Source organism: Molothrus aeneus, chromosome 14, assembly GCF_037042795.1.
Source record: "Molothrus aeneus isolate 106 chromosome 14, BPBGC_Maene_1.0, whole genome shotgun sequence".
Taxonomy (NCBI): domain Eukaryota; kingdom Metazoa; phylum Chordata; class Aves; order Passeriformes; family Icteridae; genus Molothrus; species Molothrus aeneus.
In genome coordinates, this window is record NC_089659.1 from 3,493,874 (window position 1) to 3,517,477 (window position 23,604).

A 23,604-nucleotide genomic window follows, 5' to 3' on the forward strand; every position below is an offset into this window, starting at 1 on the left:
CCAGGCCCTGAGCATTGCCTCCTGCACCACTGCAGCAAAAGCCAGAAGCAGCTCCACTCTGGAAAAGCACTCACAAACCCTTTTGTCCCCCTTCCCCCTCTGTGACGAAAAGGAGGGCAGCAATGGGCACACCAGATGCAGCAAGGAAATCCTCTCCACCTTTCTGGTAACACTCATGCTAGTGATGGCTTGAAACCTCTGAGCCTTGAGCATCAGTAAAATGCCTTGTTTTTCTTTCTCTATGTCCTTTCTGGGTTGCTGGACCTCAAAACAAGACAGGGGTTTGTTGCCTTCCTTAGGGGTGGAGCAGGCAGCTGTGGAGGGGGGACACAGAGGTGCCACCTCATTTTGTGAGCAGAGCATTCCTAAAGGCCTTCAGCATCCTTCCCTCCCAGTTCCTATTCCTCATCCCACTCCCAGGACTCTCTGTTGCTCTCCAGCACACTGCCCCATCACCAGCAAGTGTAAGGCAGCTCCTGAACTGTCACCAGTCCTGACCACACACTCTTTGGCAAAGATCATTGTGTTGGACCCCAAAGTCCAGGAGTCTGCATGTACTGACTCTGTGAGTAACACTGACCTGGTAATACCAAGTTAGAAACATTCAAAGAGAGAAACTAGGATGACTCCTGATAAGAGAGAGAGCCCAGCCAACAGAGAACAGAGGCCACAGCACAGGAGTCTGGCTCCCAGTCCCAGCAGGAGAAGAAATCTGCTAAGCAGAGCTTTTTTCCCTGGAAAGCTTTTGGATTGTCACTGGGCTCAACCCTGGATTGAAGCCTCAAATATTAAACACAGCCTCCCTGTGCCTGATCTCCAGTTTCTGGAGGCTGTATCTGCAGGGCACTGGTCCCTCAGGACCCCACCCCGTGTGGGGCTCAGCTCTGAGAAGCACAGAGCATCCCTGGGGTTTGCATCATCTGTGTGCTGCTGGCCCTGCCAGCCTTTGGGGCCAGCTCAGACAGCTCTCAGGTGCCTAACTCATACCACACATTTGTCAGGCTTTTACTACAACTGTCAGATTCCTGGAGTTCCTGAGTCATTTTCCTCAGCTTCAGAATTTCTTACCCCACAGTCATTTGTTTTCCATCCAATCTTAATAGGCTTTTTATAACTGCCTCTTTTTCTCTCCACTTTTATCCTTCTGACCACCCTTTACATTGCAATCACATGTAAAAAGGGTAAATTTTTAGATATTTTATTGAATCATCAATCACCTGGTTAGGCTCCCCTTGCAAACTGGACCTGCTGATAAGCAGTCTCCTGGTGGGAGCTGCAGCCATGCCATGCTGATATCCACTGACATTCTACTGCTGCTGTCATAAAGCACAACTTTATGACTTCCATTAAAGCATTTAAAAGATATTTCTGAATAGAATCAATAGGAAGTGTAACTTTCACTGGCCAAGCTTTAAATTCCTGCATATCAGGTAGACAGAACTACCTGATCCTCCAGACTCTTACTCCTGTACAGACCCATACAGACCATGAACTGCAGCAATTTGGGGAAAGCCCATCCCCAGCAGCACTGTTCATGGATGGGGAAACCAGCAGGAGACTGTTCTGCAGGGCAGAGGGGAATCTAAGTCTGATTTAACAATTGTGCTAAAACCTTGGTGAGTCCAGGCAGGCCTGGCCCAAACATGTGCATGCATGAACATGAGAGGGGGACAGACATGTGGGCAAGGGAGGATGCTCTACTCTTATGCTTCAGATTCTGCATAAGACACATTACTGATATAAAAATAACAATAATTACTCTGATGAGGCCTGATCCTGCTTCAGCCAAGTCCAGGCAAAACTTTCCCTGACTTCAGAGTTACTGGGTCAGGCCTGGAGAGATTCACATTTTCATAGCATTGTACAGACATAAATTAGTGAATGAAAGATGTGCATCAGAGTCATCTGAAAAACAGGAGTTTCCCTGGTCTCAGAGGATCACTCTGCTCTCCCAAGCAATGGGAATCAAGGAAAAGGGAGGAGAATGCTAGCAGGAAAATAAAAGGATGGTTGACTAAAGGGCAATGTGGGTGTCCATGGGTCTGACACGGAAAAACTCTATCAGATAAGAACAAGATTCTCATCATTACTCCAGGAATGGCAGAATGACCCTAGGGTTAAAGTTTTGCACTTGTGAATTTAACATTTTCATGGCTTTTATTAATATTATCAGGGAGATTATCAATCATCAGTGATTGCCAAAGTGGCCAATAATTCAGTGAATTTCCTGAAAGTCACTGGCTCCTTTGGGAAAGTCAGACCTTGCTGTCCAAGGCCAAGGTCTCCTCCTGTACCTTCCTCAGGAACGCCTGTGGATGGAAGCTCCTGGAGACTCAGGGGCTTCCACAAGCACCAAGCTCAGCATTTTCACTGCAACCTTCCCCCTGCCCAGCCTTTGGAGACCATCATCTCCCAGTAGGATGATGCTCCATGGAACTCCACCTCATCCTCAGCTTCATCCTCTGCAAGGAAGGGCACAGGGTGCTTTTTTCTATACTCTGTACATCTTAACAGACATAAAGGGAGGCCTGGTAGAAGCAGCACACATCAGAGGCTGCCAGCCCACCATTCACTCCTGAACTTCTTAGGAAAGGGGATCATTATCATTTCCCTATTTTTTTCATCATAACTTAACAAAGTTAAATGATATGCAGCCTTTCCTGTGCCTTGATGCAGGCTATGGTCACTCAGAGGGCTGGAGTGTGGATGCACTATCTGGCATAAGGAACAGGGAGAGGGGGAAAGGGTTGAATTTTTAGAATCCTGCAACTGCTTTTCTCTCCAGGCTCAGTAAGGAAGATGCAGGGTGGGGATAACTAGGAACAACCCCTCTTCTGAGGACTGAATCAGCTTAGTCTCCTAGAGATCAGATGCCAGCAGTGAACAGCAGCACTGTCCTATTGCTGATCCCCAAATCCCTCTCTTCCCTCAGCAAGTGCCAATTTGCACACTCTGCCTGCCCAGCTCTGCCTCTGGAGCTGGGACCCCCACCTCCAACCTGGTGAAGCTGCAATGAGCAAACAAACCCCTGCTATTCCCTCTCTCCCTCCCCCAAACACACTGCCAGTTAAATGTCATCTGTGTTCTCTTTCTACAAAAGATATTACAAAACCCCCCTCCCCAGCCCCCCTCCCCAGAAAACATGCTTGCACACACACATCCATGGACACACGTGCCCACACACACACACACACACACACACACACAGATGCTCCACACACGCACATTCACACAGGAAAAACAGCTTGCAAACTCCTGAAGGTGGAAAAAGGCATCTTGCAAATGTGCCTTGGTTTTGATAAGTTCCCTCCTCCCCCCCCTCCCATAAACCCCACATTGCCCCTTCCCTCCCAAATAATTGCCTCGTCTTCCCCTCCCTTCCCAGCTCTTCCAAAATAAATATTCTTTTTATTTGTTGGTTTAAAAGACTCTTTTAGGCTTGTAAGCAAGAGAGAGGGAGAGAGAGAAAAAGAAAAGAAAAATCTCATGGCGTGAGAATGAAACCCCATGATCTCATGAATCCATGAAAGAATTAACATGAAGGGGTTAAGAACAGTGATAGAAGAAAGATTAAAAAATATATAATAAGACTGAAAAGTGAAAGATGAAATTCAGTAGTGAAATGGAAGTGAGGATAGAGCATTAGTGAGCACAGCCAAAGATAACCTATCGCCCCCACCAGTTTTTGACTCAATTTCTTTAAATCTCCCCCCTCTTTTTTTTTTTTCATTTTCTTGGTTTTGGGGTTTTTTTGTGTGTTTTTTTTCTTTTTTTTTCTGTCTTTTTTTCTTTTTTTTCTTTCTTTCCTTTTTTTTTTTTTTTTGGTTTTTTGTTGTTTTTGTTGGTTTGGATTTTTTTTTTTTTTGTACAATGGTGTAAGTCCTTCAGCAGGAAACCAAAATCAAGACAAACACATCCCTCCCTGAAACCAAACCCCCTCCCGTACCTTTCTCTCCCTTTACCCCACCCCACACTCCGTGGTTCTACATGTGCTGAAAAGAGAAGAGTAAGCTTAGAATAAATCTAATGAACCATAGGAATAAATGACAATGATAGTAAAGAGTAAAACCCAAACCCAAAAGACCACAACACTCCTGTGTTGTCATTGTCTGAGTGTCTGTCCCTATTATCTCTCTCGGAGGCCGCAGGCATCAATTTACATAGTACAACCAGTAAACAAGGTTGAAGAATCCAAAAGTGATTGGAAAAATGATCCTTGACCACTTGTCAATGGTGCTGACATCTGTCAGGTCTGGGATTTTGAGCTTCAGCTTGGACGACCGCCGGCGCAGGCGGCAGTTGGCGCGGTTGCGGGCGGCGGCGTGGTGGCTCAGTGGGACGTGGCGGTCCAGGGTGGGGTGGTGGCCAAAGCCATCCCGAGAGGCCAGCGGCTTGCGGAACTGGATTCCTGAGCCTTCGAAGGACATGACAGAGTTTCGAGAGTCGCCCACGCTGCTCATCATGTCCGTGGCCAGCAGCTCGTTGTTCATCTCCAGCGTGCTGAGAAGGATGTTACCGTAAGGGTCAACCTGGGACGGGGAACAGAGATACAGAGGTACTGGGTTGTGGTGTTCACATTCCCTGAAAAAATCCCTTTGGCCAGGATTTTTCTGCTGGGAAGCTGAGAAGCCTCAGAGAAAAGGAAAACAGCTTTTATCTCATTTGCTTCTCCTGTGTTTTGCTCCTTTGGAATGTGTTTGGCGGTTGGTTACCCACAGGTGATTGTTTCATCGTGAGAGGAATAGTGGATTTGTCTTTCCAAACAAGCTGTGGGTCTGCTGGTAGATAAAACCAGCACTGGGAGGTAAAAGAAACAATGGGAAAGATTCCACTGATTGATGAATGGAAAAAGGTATTTGCTTTTACAAATAAACTTAAGGGTTGCTGATAAATGAAATGAGACATTGAAAGATGAAAGAAACAATGAGGAAGAAAAACCCCTAAATTCCATATCAATTAAAAATTAAAAGTTATATATTAGAGGGAAATCTTCGGTATCAGGTGTATCAGGAAGTCTGAACCTCTCAAGTGCCTCAGCCAATGGGGAAAGAGAGAAGGGAAACGCAGCCAGGAAATTGGGATAAAAAGGAGGCTGCATCCTCCAAAAATTGGAGAGATCCCAGGGGAATGCCCCATGGCCTCTTCCTTTATTCGAATAAAGCCAAAAAAAGACTCCTCTGTCTCCTTTTTGGACATAAAGCTCTGGTGTTTGTGGATTAATTTTCCTAACAATTGGATTCTGGTGTGAGTTGTTTTGACTCATTGGCCAGTCAAGACCAAGCTCTGGAAAGAGTCACGAGTTTTCATTATTATCTTTTTAGCATTCTGTAAGTATCCTTTCTGTATTCTTTAGTACAGTTTAGTATAGGATAGTATTCTTTAATGTTTAATGTAATATAGTATTATAAAGTAATAAATTGCCTTCTGAGTACATGGAATCAGATCCATCATTCCTGCCTTCATCAGGATATTTCCCAGCAAATACAATACTGGGTGCCCTGTGTGCCATTAGGGGTGATTCTGAACAGATTTCTGGGGAGCAATACTGTTGGAAATTATATAACTTATAAAAAATTAACTTTAGTCATGGGTTGGTTCACCTTTGCCAAAGGGGGGTGGAAATTGAGGTTTCTCTTCAAAAAATTCTGTTCACTGAGAGTTTGAGTCTCACCGGATGAGGCCTCAATCAACAAAAAGAAGATTCCTAGATTCTGAGAGCTTAATATCTACAGGGTGGAAGTAGCCAGAAGACACACAGGAGATAGAGAGACATTAACAGATATTAAACCCCTGGCAGGTTCCCAGTCTGGGAAAAGATTGATAAGAGAGCCAAAGAATGAGGACCAAAAATAGCATTGAAGGAATCAATAGCCAATAGGAGATCAAATACTAAGAATTGTGTAATGCAGAACCAAACAATGAGAATTTCTTTGGGGTATTTTTTTTAAGATATAAATAGGTGAAAATTCTGGTAAAGAATCACATGTGGTTGGAATGATTTCCACTGTACATCCTGGCCAGAATAAAGTAATGCCTTTAATACTTAAAAGATGGTGTTGGGGAGTTCCTTTTCTTCCCCAGAGTTTGGTGACTATACCCCTGATGGGGTCATTTGTGAGCTCTGAACATGCTGCATTTGAGGGTTGTCCTCTGCTGCTGGGGTAGAAGGAGCAGCCACCTGTGCTTGCAGCAAATTTTTTAGTGGGGAAGTATGATTCTGCCAATACAGGAGGACCAAAAGCCACAGAGGGACTTTTGGCTACGCCTGCCCCACGCAAGAGGAGGGCTCTGATGCGACTGGATGAGGATGATCAAGGCAGAAAAATTCCCAGTAATCACCAGAGAAGGGAAACTGGGGTTCACCTCTCATGATGAGCACAAAGACTGCTCTGCAGCTGTTCCAGATTGCAAGGCAAGATGTTTTCCATTACCATCTGTATGGCAGATTATCTTTGTCAAGTGGGCAGTTTGCCTTATCTCTCTCTCTGAGTGACCACAATCATTCCTCCCTCAGGGGGGACATCTGCTGATAACAGCTATGGAATGTCCCTGCATGGCTGATAAGAGCTACAGCATCCCATTGGGAGATGTGAGCCCAGGGGGAGGAGCCAAGCATTCCTACCTGGATATAATCTGGAGATTCTGGAACACCAGCACAGCTTCTGCACTGGATTCCCCAGAGGAACAGCAGCTGCCTCTCCTTCCCCTCGATCTTCAGAGGCAGAATCCATCCTTCTCTACAGGATCCCTGCTCCAGCAGAGCCACCCCTGACACTGCAGGAGGGCTGAGCCACAATTCCAATGGCACTGCTGCCAGCACCCTGACCCACAGGGTGTCAGGCTGGGTTCTGACTCTGACAGTGTTGTTCTAGTGTCCTGCATTGTTTATTTTATCCTTTTATTTTTTTCCTTCCCTATTAAAGAACTGTTATTTCCTGCCCCCATATTATTGCCTGAGAGCCCCTTAATTTAAAATTTACAGCAATTCAGAGGGGTGGGGAGGGTTTACATTCTCCATTTCAGGGGAGGCTCCTGCCTTCCTTAGCAGACTCCTGTCTTTCCAAACCAAGACAGCAGCTCACCCAGTGGAGAGCCTGAATTCTCCTGCCACAATGAAAGGAGAGGACAAACCTGCTCTCTCACCCTCTTCTCCTCGTAGCGGTGGCGCTCGTTGTTGGCCTTGTTGACGCGCTCGCTCTGCTTCTTCTGCTGCCGCGGCCCTCGCCCGAAGAAGATGTAATTGACAAAAGCATACTCCAGGAGGGCCAGGAACACGAAGACGAAGCAGCCCATGAGATAAACATCAATAGCCTTGACGTAGGGGATCTTGGGGAGAGTCTCCCGCAGGTGGGTGTTGATGGTTGTCATGGTAAGCACCGTGGTGACCCCTGTGAGGAGAGGGCAGGTGCTCTGTTAGCCACGTGGGATGGTTTCCTGGAATGCCATCCTCAGCTCCCACATCCCTCCTTCCAGCTGGACAGCCTCAGGAGGGATGGGAGCAGTGCAACTGTCGTTATTCTAAGCCCACCACAAATTGCTGCAGAAAACAATCCAGCAGCAAACAGTTGGAGAAAGTGTCAAATGTGAGCATCATCAGCCTGATGGGGATCAGCATCCCTGTTTCTTCCCTCTTTCTCTCAGTGTGGTAGGAAACATTCAGTTTTGCTCTTTTTTTACCCTCTTCTCCTCCTTTTTTTATCCTTCATGAACTCATCAGGCTTCACTGTGTGCTACTGCATGCCTCAGCATCCTTGACATCATGAGTTTATAAACTGCTGTGTCTTTCCAATGCCATGAATTGGAGAAAGAGTGAAGAGATTTCCTCTTCATGGCATTCTCTTTTTATTGCCTGCCTCGTAGGCTTCTGTCCTTGACCCCATCAGTTCCCACCTTCCTCTCACCAGCTTTACCATTCATTACATCAATTATCACTTGGACACATTCCTCCCATGGTTCTCACACTCTCCTTTTTAGGCCTCCTCACATTTCTTGCATCTTAAATAAGCATTTTGTGAACACTTTTGTCCCCATCCACTCAGTTCCAAAAGCCTGATTCACTATGATTACTCTCACAGCTTCAATCCTCTTCTTCAGCTTCTTCTCAGGCTCTTCCCTTCTCTGGACTGGCAGAGTGGCCTCAGACCTGCCTCTTTGACAGTCTTCTGCCAGCTCCAAAACCATGGCAATGAGCCTTCACACTTCTTTTGGGGGTGATAACTCTTCCCCTTCAACCTAGTCTTCTCTAGCTGTTCTTACTACCCTGCTGATCTTCTTTTCTCCTTTTTTCCTCCTCATCTCTCTGTTGGCAGCTCTAATAATCTCCATGACCTTAATTTGCTCCTGTGGTTTCAGCCCCACCTCTACAGTGATGGCTCTCTGTGCACCCTGGACCTCTGCTTGTCCTATTTCCCCTTCACCCTCACTCTGCTTTGGTGTCATTCCTGATAAAAGACTGAAAGAACTATTAGCCTTCAGTTGGGTAAACAGAAGGGAGATATATTTATATACACACACAATATGGTCTATATTTAGGCCATAGTCTAAATATACAGAAATCTGAGGCAAGAAAAGGGAGAATAGAATGTTCTCCATGTCTCCATAAAGAAGTGGACAAATTGCAATGGAGACTTAGGGCAAAGAGGAGCTCTTTGTGCAAGCAGGTAAATCTGGAGATAAAGTGACCAGAGGAGGCTGTGGAGTTTCTTTTTTTGGAGCTTTTTATGGATAAGTTAGGTCGAGAACTGTCAGGAATAGTTTAGGGAGAGCTGTTGCAGTTCTGATCTACAATGTTCTTTTTCTGTCTTCTCCTTTGAGTCCAGATGTCAGCAGAAACTCAACAGCTGTGCATCTCACCTCCACCCTCTTGCCTGTGCTTCCACAATATCTGCCATGGTCTCTTTTTCTTCTCTCTCTGATTACACTCCTGTCAATGCAACTTACCCTTTTAATTTACCAAGTTCTTCTTTTTCCCTCCCTGTCTCCCTGCTCCAGCCTCTCCAAGCAGGCAAAGCCAAATCACCTCCTTTATACCTTTGTACGACCCACCCCTCCTCTGAGTCTTCTCAAACTCATTCTCCTAGAGCTGCTTGAAGCCCCCAAGCTTTGCTGTAAGACCCAGCCTGTCCCTGAGCTGCCCCTCTGAGCCTTGTCCCACTCACAGATCCAGCCCTGCTCCTCCTTACCTCTCCTATTGCCCTGGAACTTCCCCTCGTGTTGCACAGCCCCATTCTCATATGCCAGCCATCCCCCCTTTCTTCTGTTCCTCCTTCCAAACCCTCATCTGCCATCCACCCCCACTTCCCTTCTGTTGCTTAAAAGACCTCATTTTTCCCCCCTCTTATAGGAAAACATTCCTATTTAGGGGAGCATGTGCCAAGGAAGAGCTTGGACTTTAACTGCTGTCCCACATTTGCCTTGGCCTTGAAGGTCTTTTTCTGCAGTGTCTGTATGGGGTCTGAGCTATCAGAAACATCTGTAATGCCATTTCCTTTATTTCTTTCATCTTTTAACCATTCCCATACAACTTTTTGGCCACCCAGCCTCAGCATTAATCATGCAACTGGCCACTCCTGGCACACCTGTTGACAAAGAGAGGCCCAATTTTCTCTTCTTAAGAAAACCAGTGCAAACCAGAGTGAAGGAACTCAGGGCATGTCAGGGTCCCACATTCCTGAGAATCAGTGACCATCTGCATTTTTGTTCAGGGAGTTTAAATTCACACCCAGGAAATTTTTGTTAGGACTTTTACTGATTCAAATAAAACAGACTCCAGTTGGGGAAGTACTAATAAACAAAAACAAAACAAAACAAAAAAGTAACTCTTCTGACTGAAAATTTGAAGTTTTTCTCAGAAAAAAAAAATTATGTCCATTTGGGATGACAACTTTGACAGACTTGCTTAATTGCTACCTCATAAAGAAAAGGAATTTTCTTTGTTACAGTTGATCTCCCTCAAGAAAACATCTCAAAATACAACAAAAAGCTCCATACCCAGTGCCACTCGTGCAGCAGAAGCATCATAGTTGATCCAGAAGGAGACCCAGGACAGGATGGTGATGAGGATGGAAGGCATGTAGGTCTGCAGGATGAAGTAACCAATGTTCCTCTTAATCCTGAAACTCAGGGATAAGCGCAGATACGAACCTGCCAGTGAGACATCAAAGGAGGATGTGGTGTGAGAGGAGGGCAAGGCTGGATTTGTGCTAAGAGCTTAGGTTAGGAATTGAAATTTTATTTGGAAAAAGTTCTCAAGAGGCAGGAATAATGAGAAATCTCCTGGTTTCTGCAGCTGGTTTTGCAGACTGGTCAGCTTTTGCAAGGGGTCCCTTCAGAATCTGCTCAGTTGCCCCAGAGTATTAAGAAGAAAGGAAATTCTACATAAGTGACATTATTATATTATATCAGCCATCATGGGAGAATGGCTGTTCAGAGCTGGAATTGCTGTTATGGTGCCAGCCAATATGATGGAGGCTTACACAGGAGACTTTAACCCTATATTTGGGTGCCACAAGATGATTTTCCAATGTTTCATGTGCCAGCTCTGCCTCCAAACAGCAATGAAGATCTGAATCATATTTTTCCCATGCTGTTCTAAAAATGGGTTATGGTCAGACTGGGCAAATTCATATGCAAATAGAGTACTGTTAGTTAATCTGAAGGTCTCTTTTTTATTATTTTCAAGTTGTTGCAACTTCCTCCTAATCTTTTAGCAAACCTAATGAGGATAGTGAGGACAATAAGCACTTTTTACAGTCCTTCCACTGGAGCAGGCTAATTCTGACAGGGACAAAGCAGTGCCTCTTTCATTGCTGTGAGACAAAGTCCAAGTAATTTCTCCTGCCCACCTCTGTCCCTCAGGCAACACAGGAGCCTGAAATATGGGTGTAATCCTGGTTGGCAGCTAAAGTAACAAGAAAACAGCAGTTTTAAACCATCAAGGATGTAGACTGGGAAAAAGGAGGTATTGTTCTCTCACCACCATGTGCCACTTGTATGGCTTGAACACAATATTTCACCAGTCTTTTCTTGACAGGTGTGTGCTGTGCTGTTTTGGCAGTGAACTCCACCTCAGACCAGCAACCAAAAATCCAACCCCCTCCAACTTTCCAGCTGGCAGCATCTGAATCGTCCCAGGTATTCTCTCCAAACCTTTTTATTGCCATGTACAGATGGGTTTGCATCATTTCATAGCCCACTTGCTCCTCAATGGATATATTTCCTCCTTACTTTGCACCTACATTAGCTTTGAGACCCAGATGTAAACCACATAAAAAATCAGATGAAGGCTGAGAACCTTCTGAAGAGGTTCTGAGCTCACTCGTTATTTTGACTAAGAAATGGGAAAAATTGCAGCAGGGAAAATGATCCTGAAAGTCTTTGAAGAGAAGCAGGCAAAAAAAAAAAAAGAGAAAAGGAAAGTTGGTGGGTGCAGAAGACAGTTTTTTTTTAGAGGAACCCCAAGGTGAAGATCCTAAGTTAGTGCCCCAGCAATCAGAGGGATTCAACCCAACTGATCAGGAGCAGCTTTGCCCATTCCATGCACTTCCCCAGACACTCACCAGTGGTGAAGACCACTTCCCTGCTGACCAGCCTCTGCTCAATGATGGTGAACTGGGGCAGCTCCAGCACCTCCATCCCTGTGACAGCAGAGTCATTCCCTTGCCAGAAGAAGACAATGTCATCCACGGTGTAACCATCTGCAGGGAGGAAGGAGCACACAGGGAGAGCTGAGCTGACAGGCTGGACCAGAGGACACCTCCATTTGCACTAAGGTGATCTGGAAAAGGATTCAAAAGAAAGCCCACACCAAGCCTAGCCTGTCCCTGCTGATGTACTTTCCTTCTTCAGCTGAGCTTGGCAATACAGTCCCCAGGGGAAGGGGAAAAATTGGCCAGGACTCCGACTTCTGGCTAGAATTCAGAGCAAAGGTGAGGCATGGTCCATCCAGCCTCGACTTGCACAATGTGATCTCCATGGCTGACATGACAGGGACTTGTGCACCAGGAACCTCTGTCAAATGCACCAAACACAGCATTTTGCTTTTTAAAAACTGCCTCCTTTTACCAGGAGGGGGAGACCACACAGTACAGACTGGTAGGACTGGGGAAACAGGGCAGCTCAGTATTAAAAATTCCCAGAGAGGACAAGATCTACAGCAGCAGTTGAAAAGAAGTTTGAAGATCAGAGCACTTCCCTTTTCTAAGTCCTCTCAGTCAAAATTCAGATCCAAGAAGTGAACAGAGTCTCTGAGGCTGGGGGCTGTTTTACCAAGTGCTGGCTGAGAAGAGCAGTAATGAGAGAAGAGAGGAAAGGGGAGCCAGCCTCAAATACTCATCAACATTTCAGGGCCATAGGTTTGCTAACTCAGCCAAGCTTCTTGCTTTAACCCCAAAATATACATGGCAGACAGGGCTGCATGGGCTGGAAATGTGACCCCCAGGGGCTCTGGACTCATGGGGAATGAGGCCCAGGGGATGAAACCATGAAACCCCTCACCCAGCAGTGCCATGTCCACAGCCCTGCCCTGTCCTTGGGGCAAGGATTCATCACACCTTGAAAATCCCTTGTGTGTTTTGAAGCCCTTTGGCTGTAGCTGCACAAGGGTGGCCTCAGATCCTCAGTAAAGCTTCCTGGGAGCAGTAGGAAATGGCCAGGCTTTGGTGCAGCTCAGGGCAAGGCTGCCTGCAGAGTGTGCCCCCCACCTGTGCCCACAGACAGCTCGTGTTCACAGCTGCACTGCAGCACAGCAGCCTGCCCTGGCCAGCCAGCCTGGCACACAGGCCATGCCAGGCTCACAGCCACTCAGCACAGTGCCACCACACCCAGCACTGGCACCAGGGCAATGGGGACGTGTCGGATGCAGCACCAAGGAGAAATTCTTCTTTGGGGCTAAGGGTTACCCCAGATCAGAGGTGATTCTTTGAGGACAGTGTCATCCTGAAGCTGCTGAGTGGACAAAGAGCTCAGCAGTCTGCTCTGATCTCACAGCTGACCCTGCTTGGAGCTGCAGGCTGGGCTAGAGACACCCCGAGGTGTCCTCCCAAATGGAATTATTTGATGACTGTGCAGTCTCCAAGCTCACATCCTGCCCTCTCACTCATTGCTGCACTTATTCACGGGTGCCAAAATACAAACCCAATCTTCCAAATGTCATGCCACATCTGCTTCTGATGGAAATCAGCTAAGCCAGGGCTCCTCCTCCTCCTCCCTCAGCTGGCATGTTCCTGCTCCCAGAGGGTTAAACCCTCACACCTCCGTGCCCACAGGCTTTCAGGACCCTGGGTTATCCTCCTCACACACCAGCTCTGTGCACAGCACCTGTGTTTGCATCACTCAGCCCCAGGCTGGAACCAGCAGGAAACACCCAGGTCCCCCCCAGTCCTGCTGATTCCAGCAGCTCCAAGCCCCTCCCAGCTCAGGAACACTGGGTGTGATTTCCCAGGGGAATTCATCTGCCTCAGACCCTCAGGCTCCTGTGCTTGTTCCCAGTTTCTCCAGGAGGTTCCCAGGCCCTTTCCCCCAGCATTCCCCCTCTGCAGAGGTGAGCCCAGCCTGGGAACAATTCACCTCTGCACCTCCTTGGCAGTAAACAAACCACACTGAGCTATTGAGGTTTCTCACTCACTGCACAACATCTGCTCCAGCCCTTGAACCCCTTCTCAGCATCTTCCCTCAACCTCTTTGGATTTCTCAGCTTCCTCCCTAAATTTTGGCACCCAAACACAGGCAGAGCCCGTTTGCCCATCTCAGTGACATGTTCAGAGGCCAATCAATGCCGAGCTCTGACTCACGGCTCCCCTGGTTTATATAACAGGGCTCGCTCCAGCCACAGAGCCTCCCTCAGCTCCCCATGTGGCTGCAGCCCCTGGGCATGGCCCTGCAGCCCTGCACACAGCCCAGGGCTCACAGAACTGGGCTCTGCTCAAAGCCCTTCCGGATGGATTCCCACTGGGGAGGATTCAAATGCGCAGCCAGCGAAGCCCTGCACGCTGCTATCTTCATCAGCCACAAATTTAACAGCAGTGACTTCAAATTTACTTCCTGATCAGCAATGAAAATGTCAAATTGCAGTAACTAATTTTAGGAGATCTCACAGTTAACTAGCTCTATTCCATTTATTCTATGACCTGCTGGTGTTGGGTACCAATTTTTGTATTTTAAATGTATTTTATTATGTCATTATGCAATATGAAATCGAGCTTGTTTTTCATGAAGCCATTTTTAAAAAGTGTTTCTAAAGGGAAAGGTTGCTTGGTCTAAAAATAAATGCTTCACTTTGATTTCTAGCTTTAAAGAGAAAACCAAATTTCCATTTTACTTCTAAAAAGTAAACGAACTTTCACAAAGACAAGTCATTTCCATCTGAAATATCGAAAAGTATTGATGTGACGTCTTAAAATGTCAGATTAGCAGTCTGTTTGCAGCCTGCTCATCAGGTTTTTGTTGGATCCTGGCACACAGATAGGCAGGGTATACGTGGTTAGGGTTATTTTTGGGGTGGAGGGATGGGATCAACAGGCAGTGCTGATCTCCTACAGGTAAGAGCCCCCAGCTGCTTCCCAAACCCAGCACCCCTGCATCAAAAAAGGGCTTTTTCTCTGGTTTTGTTTTTTAAAATACATTGGTTTTATAATCTAGCCCTGAAAGGATTGATGTTCCAGAGTCAACTGGAAGCAAAGAATATGGAGCCCTGCAGAGTGTGAATGTGCAAGTGTGTAAAACACAAAAGCTCTGAGGGAGGAAACAATTGGATCTCTTCATCTCGGCCTGGGTCTCAGGGATACTGTGAGGAAATGTAACTTTGATGAACAAATTGGCTTGCCATGACCCATTAAGAACAAAATCACAACACAGGGAACTGTGGGTAATTCCCTGCCTTCTGTTTGCTTGGTTCTACTGTAAACTGTTCCCAAAATGCTGAGGAGTGGCAGAAATGACATTCTGGCACTGGTGCATGGAGCAGGACCTCATTTCCATCCCCTGACCCTGCATGGGTGGGATGGGGAGGGCAGCTCCCAGCCAAGGTGCTCTGGGAGCTTCCTGATGGAAGGAGCAGCTCCCAGATCCTGTCCTGATGGAAGGAGCAGCTCCCAGATCCCTCCCTGATGGAAGGAGCAGCTCCCAGATCCCTCCCAGGTGGAAGGAGCAGCTCCCAGAACCTGCCCTGATGCAAGGAGCAGCTCCCAGATCATCCCTGATGGAAGGAGCAGCTCCCAGATCCCTCCCTGATGGAAGGAGCAGCTCCCAGATCCCTCCCAGGTGGAAGGAGCAGCTCCCAGATCCTGCCCTGATGCAAGGAGCAGCTCCCAGATCCTGCCCTGATGGAAGGAGCAGCTCCCAGATCCGTCCCTGAGGAAGGAGCAGCTCCCAGATCCCTCCCTGCTGGAAGGAGCAGCTCCCAGATCATTCCCTGCTGGAAGGAGCAGTTCCCAGATCAATCCCTCCGAGGCTGCACAGGGAGCTCTGCTGCCCTGGCCAGCCCTGGGGGGAGCCTGCTGTGCATTTTTATCAGGGAGAGCTGGAGCTGCTCTGCCAGCACAGCTGGAGGAGGATTTCCATGGTCATCCAGGGAACATCCAGGCAGGGATGACGGCTTGGGTGCCACCTCCCACACGGAATGGAGCCAGCCATGAGCAAGGACAGCGTCCTTAAGGCTAAGGGAGGCTTCCCCACCCTCCTGGGACTGGTTTTAATGCCCAGCCTGCTGCTAGAGCTCCATTTTCCTGGGAATTCTCCCCATGGTTGAGGAGCCCGGTGCTGTGGCAGCCCTGGGGGGCATCCCAGGAGCGGGTGGCATCAGGTGGCCCCGTGTGGCAGGGGATGTGCCCGAGGCATACGCACAGCTCTCGATCTCCAGCGTGCAGTTCTGCTGGTCCAGCGGGTACCTCCGCAGGTCCATCATGCAGGCGGCCGTGGTGGTGATCCTGAAAGGGAAAGAGGGAGAAAAAGAAAATAAAATTAAAAAAAAAAATCTGTTATGTCTGCTTTTTTTCTTAACAAAAAGAAAAAGGAATAAAAGGAGAAATGAAAGGCAGAAGTGAAAGTCAGGCAGCATTTGGGGCCGCTGTTTCCCTGGAAACCAGGGAGATCCAGGGTGGGAGGTGTGCAGGGCAGGGGGCTGGTGCTGCTCACCCCCAATGGCACGGCACAAACCCTCCGTGACTCACGTCAGCACGGCAGCATCTCTATTAACGGGGTGGGCAGGGACCCGCGTGCCCGCTCTGCCTCTCCCCGGAGAGAGACAAAGAACCCGGGAGGAGGCGCAGCTCGGGCTCGGGGGGAGAGGAGAGGCTGCCAGTGTGGAACAGGGAGACAGCAGGCACCCGTGTGTGGGGCTGCGGATGGACTGGCTCCATCACCCGGCAGTGACCTATTGCTGACCACATCATCACCCCCCTTCCCTCACGAGCTGCCCCAAACCCCCTAATCACAGCCCCCCATCCCCATCGTGCCACTTTGGCACTGCCAAACCCAAAACCCAAAACCCCCGAGGGCTCTGGCAGAGCCCTCCTGCTCCACAGCCCCCCTAAGGGAGGCACCTGTGCACAAATCATGGTGTGATCATCAAAGGGATGTGTGTGGGTTGGTGTGCATCCCCCCTAAAAATAAATATGGGGAGAGGATGAAGATGGGTGCTGCTTTGGGGTGTTGGAGCTCGGGGAGGACACAGGGCAGGGAGGTTCAGCTGAGGATGCCAGGAGGGTGTGTGTGTGTTGTACAGGAAGGAATATTGTACATCTCTGGGGTGGGGGCTTTTGGGCTGGCATAGATGAGGGCATGAGAGGCAGGGACAGAGTTAACTCCCCAGCATGGCAACAGCGCCCTGGAGTTTACAGGCTGCCCCTGTTTTTCAGATCTATTGCTCCCCTCACCCTTTGATGCAGTCTTCTTCCCGTGCAATGGATGTGTGCAGAGTGCTGGAGAGGGGGGAGAAATTGCTGCATTCTCCCCCTATTTTTTCAATTAACCATCTGGAAGGCATTAATCAAGCTACACATTTTTTACTATGTAGGCATAACCAGTGAACTGTTAACTAGAAAGCTTTATCTTCTGAGCCCTGTGGCCTGGGAGAGAGAAAAGAGAGGGAAAAAAAGAAAAAAAACAAGAAAGCAGGGAGGATGAGATGGCGAACCAGTGAAAGAGAAGGAAAAAAAAAAGAAAAAGCAAAAAACATCAATGGTAGAAAAAGAGACCAGAAAGGGGGAGAATATGGGAGAAGCTGGGCATAAAATTGGAAATGGGGAGGAGGGGGGAAGAATGTGGGAGGCCAGAAAGGGGAAGGGGGCTGCCCCAGTGGGGGTATCGGGGCAGGGGCTGTGGCAGGGCAGGCTGGCAGCCCTGCAGAGCTGCTGGCTCTTTAAGAAATCTCGTGTGCTAAATTTATCTTCTCTGCTGTCTGTGAAGTCTGTTTGTAGGAGATGAAGCCTTGAGGAGAGCCTTTGCCACTGCCTGCCGTGCTAAAAATAGATCCGAAGAGACGAAGGGAATTTATATATATCCTCACTGGGTCTAGATACAACACTGCAACTGCCCTCTCTCCGAGCAGGGGGCCCAGGCGAGCTCTTAACCCTTTCATCTGTAATGCATTTGGGGTGGAGGAGAAAGCTCTGAGGGGGGAGAAGGACAACAGGACAGGAACCACTTAAAAAATCACCACCGCAGCCTTGCCCTTGCGTGGTTTGCTTTCACAGCCTCCCAGCTGGGCAGCTCCAGGAGGGCAGCTGGGAACACAATGCCCGTCCCACCCTAATGCTGCTGCTGTGCTGGGGTAACTGGGCACTGGGGTGCAGGGGGGAAGCAAAAAGGGGAGCTGCAACCTTGGCAGGAAAGCCCAAGGTGGGAGGCGCAGAGTCCACGGTGGCCGGCGCAGGGACCAAGGAGTGGGATGAGTCATCCCCCTGTGCTGCACACAGCATCCCCTCCCTGGATTATGCTGCACCCCTGGGAAATCGTGGCCACAAACGCGCTTCCCTGTTTTCCCTAAAGTGTGAGATGCAAAAAATGCATTAAATGAAAATTTTCCACCCCATTTGTGGAGCCCCGCGGGCTAAAAAACCTTTGCACAGTGTCCATCCCAAAATCTCATCCTGGCTGGCTGGCTTGGCTGCAGAAAGGACATGCAGCCTGCTCTGCTCACACAGGGACCCTCTCGCCAGGATTTGCTTATCACCTGCAGTGCTGGTTGGAAATGCAGAGCGTGACACAGTGAGATATGGCTGCCACACTCCATGCACCAAGCCCTGCTCACGCTGGCAGCTGGCATAAATCCACAGCCACGCCAATGATTTCTGCAAGATCACACCAATTTGTATCAGCAGAGATTTACATCAGGGCAGAATTTAGCCCTGTTGATTCAAAAGGAAGGGACAGGTAGGACAGAAAGGAGAAAAACAAGATTAAGAGGACATTTGTCCTCAAAAAGCCAGGTAATTTCTTTCTTTGCAATTAAAGGGCAGGTATATCCACACTGTGTAGCTCAGCATCCTCCAGAGATACCCCAGTTAGATGCAGATCCCAAACTCCAGGTGATCTGCCCATGTAAAGCTGCTTGAGCAGGTAAAATTGGAACCATGTCAGGCTTTGCTGTGGGTTTTGAGCAGAGGTGGCACAGCCATCCCCAGCTGTGCCAGGCTGTAGCCACCTGCTTATCCAGAGGGTTTCACCTGCAGTGCCTGCCCAGCCTGGGGACACCAGCACTGCAGGACCACCAGGTGTGGGGGCTTGGGTGGAACAAGATCCAAGAGGCAGCTGGTCTGGGGCACCAGGTCCAGCTCAGGTCCTGCCTCTGGGCTTCCTAAACCCCGATAAACCAACCCAGCTTGGGGTAAAGCAAGTGGTGTATCCCAGAGAGGATGGAGGTGTTTGATTCCTTAGACTTCAGAGCTTATGAAGTATCCTGGACACCAACTTCCCTTTGATAGACCCTGCTTGAAGAGTCAGCTTTCACCTGCTCCTAGAGGGGCCAAGGAGAATTTCTCCAGCTCCCTTGGTGGCTGTGTACCAAGGGCAGGTGGGACTCATGGAGGGATGAGAGGCTTCATGCACATCTCACAGTCGAAGGGAAGCATGAGCAAATCTCAGTCACCCCAGTGACCTTTTGGGGTCACAGCACGTGCCACCTCTGGTCTAGAAGGCCACAGGACCAACCTTTGCCTCATTTTTTCATGGGTATAAATGTATAGACTCTGAGCTGTTGTGTGAAGAGATGGGTTTGCTTGGCACATGGGAGATTGCATGGGGAGGACAGGATAGGGGATGGATGGGGGGTGACACTCAGGACTCCTCTCTCAACAGGCTTAAGAGAGAATCAAGGTGGAAGGAAAGTAAGAGGTGGAAAAATGGGGAGAGATGATGGCATGAGCACAGCTAGGGAAGGCAGGAGTGGAGATGCCAGAGAGGAGAGCAGAGAGCACAGGACAGAGCAGCAGGGTAAGGGAAGAGAGGAGGAGGATCAGGGGATGCACGGGGTAAAGCAGCCTGGAGAGGAAGAGCCAGAGGAGAACGAGAGGTTAAAAGAGGGAAAGCAGAGGAGAGGATACTCATTCAGTGAACAGGGAGATGAGGAGACAGGGAACAAACCATCATCCTGTAAACAGCTCTAGACAGAGCACGCTGCCTCCAGAAGACGTGAGCACAGTGAAAGGGAGCAGGGAGCGCGGGGAGCAGAGGGAACGCCAGGGAAGGATGCCACCTTCCCCGTGGCGCTAGCATGAGGCGCTGGCACCCGGCCAGCCCGCATCTTCTCCCTCCCCCTCCTCCTCTCCTGCTTCTCTACCCACCTCCCTCCCCTTTTAAATTCAGAAATTTGTGTGGTGTGAAATTTCATCTGCTTTGACGGCGATTCACGGAGACACTGCCCGTGGAGGGAGCGGCTCTCCCGTGCCGCACGCTCAGCGAAGCGTCCAGCGCCTTCCACAGCGAGCCCAGCCACCACCACAGCACCCTGCAGCTGCTCTGGCCTGCCCCAGCCCCTGCCCACCCCACAGGCCTCGGGGTCAGCCCCTCACAACATTTACAGCTCCTTCCCCACAAAAAAAAAAAAAAATCCATGCCCTTGGTTCTAATTGTTTCTCCTGAGGTCTGTAGGCGGTTGTGCCATCCAAGTAGCCAAAGCCTGAGTGCCCTGCTACTCCAGGGCACAGCTGGCAGGCAAACACGGGTCATCTGGGGGAAGACTGCTGTGGAGAAAGCACCGTGCAGCTCACAGAAAAATAAAAAGAAGGAAAAGGAGAAAAGGGACATGGATGAGATGTTGAGCAGCTCGGGCAGGCTGATGGAGATCCCCTTCTCTGCCTGCACTGAGTGGATCGAGCAGAAGGCAAAGCAGCATGGATACCTCACTCTGGAGAGTGCCTTTGTCCCCAGGAGAGGTAGAGACCACCTCTAGAAAAACATCCATGGAGCTCTAAGTCACACAGTGCCAGTTCTGAGTGTCTGAGAGGAATGATGGAATGAGGAAAGCTCTGCCCTCATGAAGCTGGTATGGCCAGAGCAGATGCTGGCGTGGGGAGGGTGGTGCAGCCTCGCCTGCTGCTCTGCACCAAGCCTGGCAGCAGCAGAGCATGGCCCCAGCACAGCTGCAGCTCAAAAGGGAGCGCTCAGGTTGCTGCAAACCATCAGTTCTCCACAAATATTTCAGTTCTCTGACATGAACACCACCAGCCATTTCATTCCCCCTCTGATCCTCCTCATCACTGTTTACTTATTAATGGCTTCTTCTGTCTTATTTAGAATGATTATATAAGTGCACAGGCATAGAGCAGCATAGAGCTCCAAGCTGCCATTAAACCCTGCTGCAGCCCAGGGTGTCCTTTCCATCTCCTCCCTACCCTGGTGCTGGGCACCTTCAGGGCAGCTGCACATTCAGCTCCTGTCCCAGCCACATCTCCCTCTGCTGCAGGCCCTGAAAGCCCTTAGCCACCCATTCACCCTCTGCATCATCTCCAGTGTGTTGGGAGAACTGAGCTCACCAGCCACAAGTGTGAGGGGTAAAGGATTACTTCCCAAAAATGTGGCCTGATTGCAAAAGCAGCAAGTCCAGGCTTTCTAAGGAGGACTGAGTGGAAGACAGGAGAAGACCATCACCTGTGAGGCATTGCTAAAGTGAGTGGGGGGCTCTCCCCTTAAAGCTCATCCTCACAAAATAAACTTCTGCATCGTGACTGTGTCTATCCCAGCAAATTAAAAATGCCTGGCACTGGTTTCTGAGGGCAGTGTCAACTGGCATGGAACAGTCTTGGTCTGCACTTCAATTTCCACCCCACAGAAAAGGGTCTGGCTGCAGAAAGCCTATTGGGAATGGTCACCAGCCTCTGCTGGGCTCCAACTGAGGATGCCCAAGGGACTGTTTTGGACACGGAGCAAAGCCAGGAGACAAGCTGACTGTGGAGGACACTGATGTTCAGTGTCCAGGAATATTTCCTGACACCTTTGGCTTGGAAAGGGCACTGACTAAAACTCAGTATGGCTGAGAACAGGGAGGGAGCAGCACAAATCCCCCCACCACTGCCTTTCTAATTCCAGGGGAGACACAGCCAGCAAACACCTCACCCTATTTCCCTGTTACAGATGAAGTGCCACGATGCAGGGACTAACACAAACACTCTCACAGCCAAAGACAAACATTTAAGTTGCTGGTTACAACTTTCTGGATTCCAGATCTCCTGAGAAGCTAAAGATGCTCCCATCCCCTCGGGATGCAGACTCCCAAAGCTCCCAGCAGTTTGCAGCAATAGGAGAAGGGATGGAAGCTCAGGTTCTGCAGGACTTATTCAGGCTCGCCCCATGGGGCAAGTTAGACTCCTACGGGAATTCTGGTGACTAAGAGTAGAAAGAGAGGCAAAATTACTGTTTTGCTAAACATGGGAATAAAACCAAAACCGAGTTCTTATTCTGTACGTTCTCAAAGTCAGGCATAAAAAACATGCTGGCAAATGTCACCTTCTGCCTGGCAGTAAGCACAAACTTCCAAGGGCCTGGAGGGATTTATAAACCCGTGGTGAATTTTGCCATTCTTTTCACACAGCCTGATCTTTGCAAACTCCTGGAGGTCATGATTGAACCTAGAGCAAGGCAAGGAGATGGAATATTTTCCCCTCGTGTCTGTTTGCCTAAAACTGACTCCACAAGCCTTGGCACAATCCTGCTAAGGTCACTCTGTTTCCAAAAGCATCTGTGCTTGCATAGGCATCCTTTGATAAATAACAGTGTGCACTGCACTCAGATAGGAGAGGAAAAGGAAGCTTTTCTAAACCAGTGCTCAGGGTACCACTCCTCTTAACCAACCATTTTTCCACCCTGGCAGAGCGCAAAACTGCAAGGTTTTGTTTTTCTGCCCCTTTATTCCATCCCAAATGCACCATGCATTTGGCCAGCTGCCAGCTGAACTGGGGGACAAGAGACTGGTGGAACACCTTAGAAAAGGTTCTTTTCCTACATTTGACTCCCAGATATCAGTGACTTGCACTTAACAGAGGTATCTCCCTTCAAGAGCATCAGGCTGGCACAAGTTGCATTAATAAAACAGCAAAACTTAAACCTATGGGAGGTGGCAAAGAACAGGTAAAGCCCAGGGACAGGCTTAAGAGTGATGGCTGGGACAGGATATGCAGGAAGATGAAGAGGTGCTGCCAGGGTGAGCTGGGGGCTCAGGGCACACCTGCTGCCTCAGGAGACAGTGGAAGCTGCCTGACCTCTGTTTCTGCTAATAAACAACTCAGACTCATAGGAGATGTAGCACAGGCAGCAACTCCAGCCAGGATGGTGCTTGCCTTTGTTCTTGCAAAGATGCAAGGATGTCAAGGATGGAGGAGCAGCTTTGGCTTTGCTGCTTTGTCCTGTTTTAGAAAGCTCCAATTCCTTCCACAGCTTCTGAGATTATTGAGAAATTTCATATTATTAAACTTTCTTTAAGTGTTTCCTGTTAAATCCATCATCCCAACCCTAGGAGACAAAAATGCAGGAGAGAATCCATCCTTAACCTCAGCTGGGGAGCTGAGCTCTTAATTAAACCCTGATTTCCCCTCACCCACTAAGGATCTCCACTCCAACCTCCACATCTTTGTGCTAAGGAGCTGACCCAAGGCAGGGTTTGGGGGTGGGAGCAGGACAAGGCTCCAGGACCAGCACCAAGGGGATGGATGGATGGATGGATGGATGGATGGATGGATGGATGGATGGATGGATGGATGGATGGATGGATATGAGTCCAGCTTTTTGCACCCCAGCTGCCACGGGGGAGATTTCTGCTGCCTTTGCCCAACCTGCAGAGGGAGCAGGCAGAGCTCCCAGAGGCAGGCTGGAGCCTGAATCATCTCTCTCATATTTCCAGAGAAAACTCTCTCAGGGAGGGAAAGGGAAGCAAAGATAGTAGATTTTTTCCTGCTGGCCTGTGAGATGGGAGAAGAAAATTGCTCAGTGATCTCAGCACAGAAAAAACTCCTCTGTGTTAAAAACTCCTGTCTTAACCCATCAGGCCAGATTCTTGCAGAAAGTCAACAAATACCCATGGAGAAAACAAGGACATGGCTGCAGACAGCAGCTCCAAGTGAGACAGGAGCAGAATAAACCTTTCTACTGTCTGGAGAGCTAAATAACCCCAGGTTG

General features: G+C 48.9%; 1 protein-coding gene across 2 annotated transcripts in view; it reads right to left on the reverse strand.

Moving 5' to 3' along the window:
- Nucleotides 1-4,007: 4,007 nt before the first annotated feature.
- Nucleotides 4,008-23,604, reverse strand: part of LOC136562586 (gamma-aminobutyric acid receptor subunit beta-4) — a 78,537-nt gene continuing 58,940 nt past the window's right edge. The window contains exons 5-9 of one of the 2 annotated variants that reach the window (XM_066559510.1): nucleotides 15,841-15,923; nucleotides 11,559-11,696; nucleotides 9,991-10,143; nucleotides 7,144-7,388; nucleotides 4,008-4,529 (exon numbers count right to left, since the gene is read on the reverse strand). In XM_066559510.1, the coding sequence (XP_066415607.1) occupies nucleotides 4,152-4,529; nucleotides 7,144-7,388; nucleotides 9,991-10,143; nucleotides 11,559-11,696; nucleotides 15,841-15,923 (997 nt within the window). In that variant the 3' untranslated portion in view covers nucleotides 4,008-4,151. Of the gene's footprint in view, nucleotides 4,530-7,131; nucleotides 7,389-9,990; nucleotides 10,144-11,558; nucleotides 11,697-15,840; nucleotides 15,924-23,604 lie in introns of both variants that reach the window. The other variant, XM_066559509.1, reaches the window with a different exon arrangement.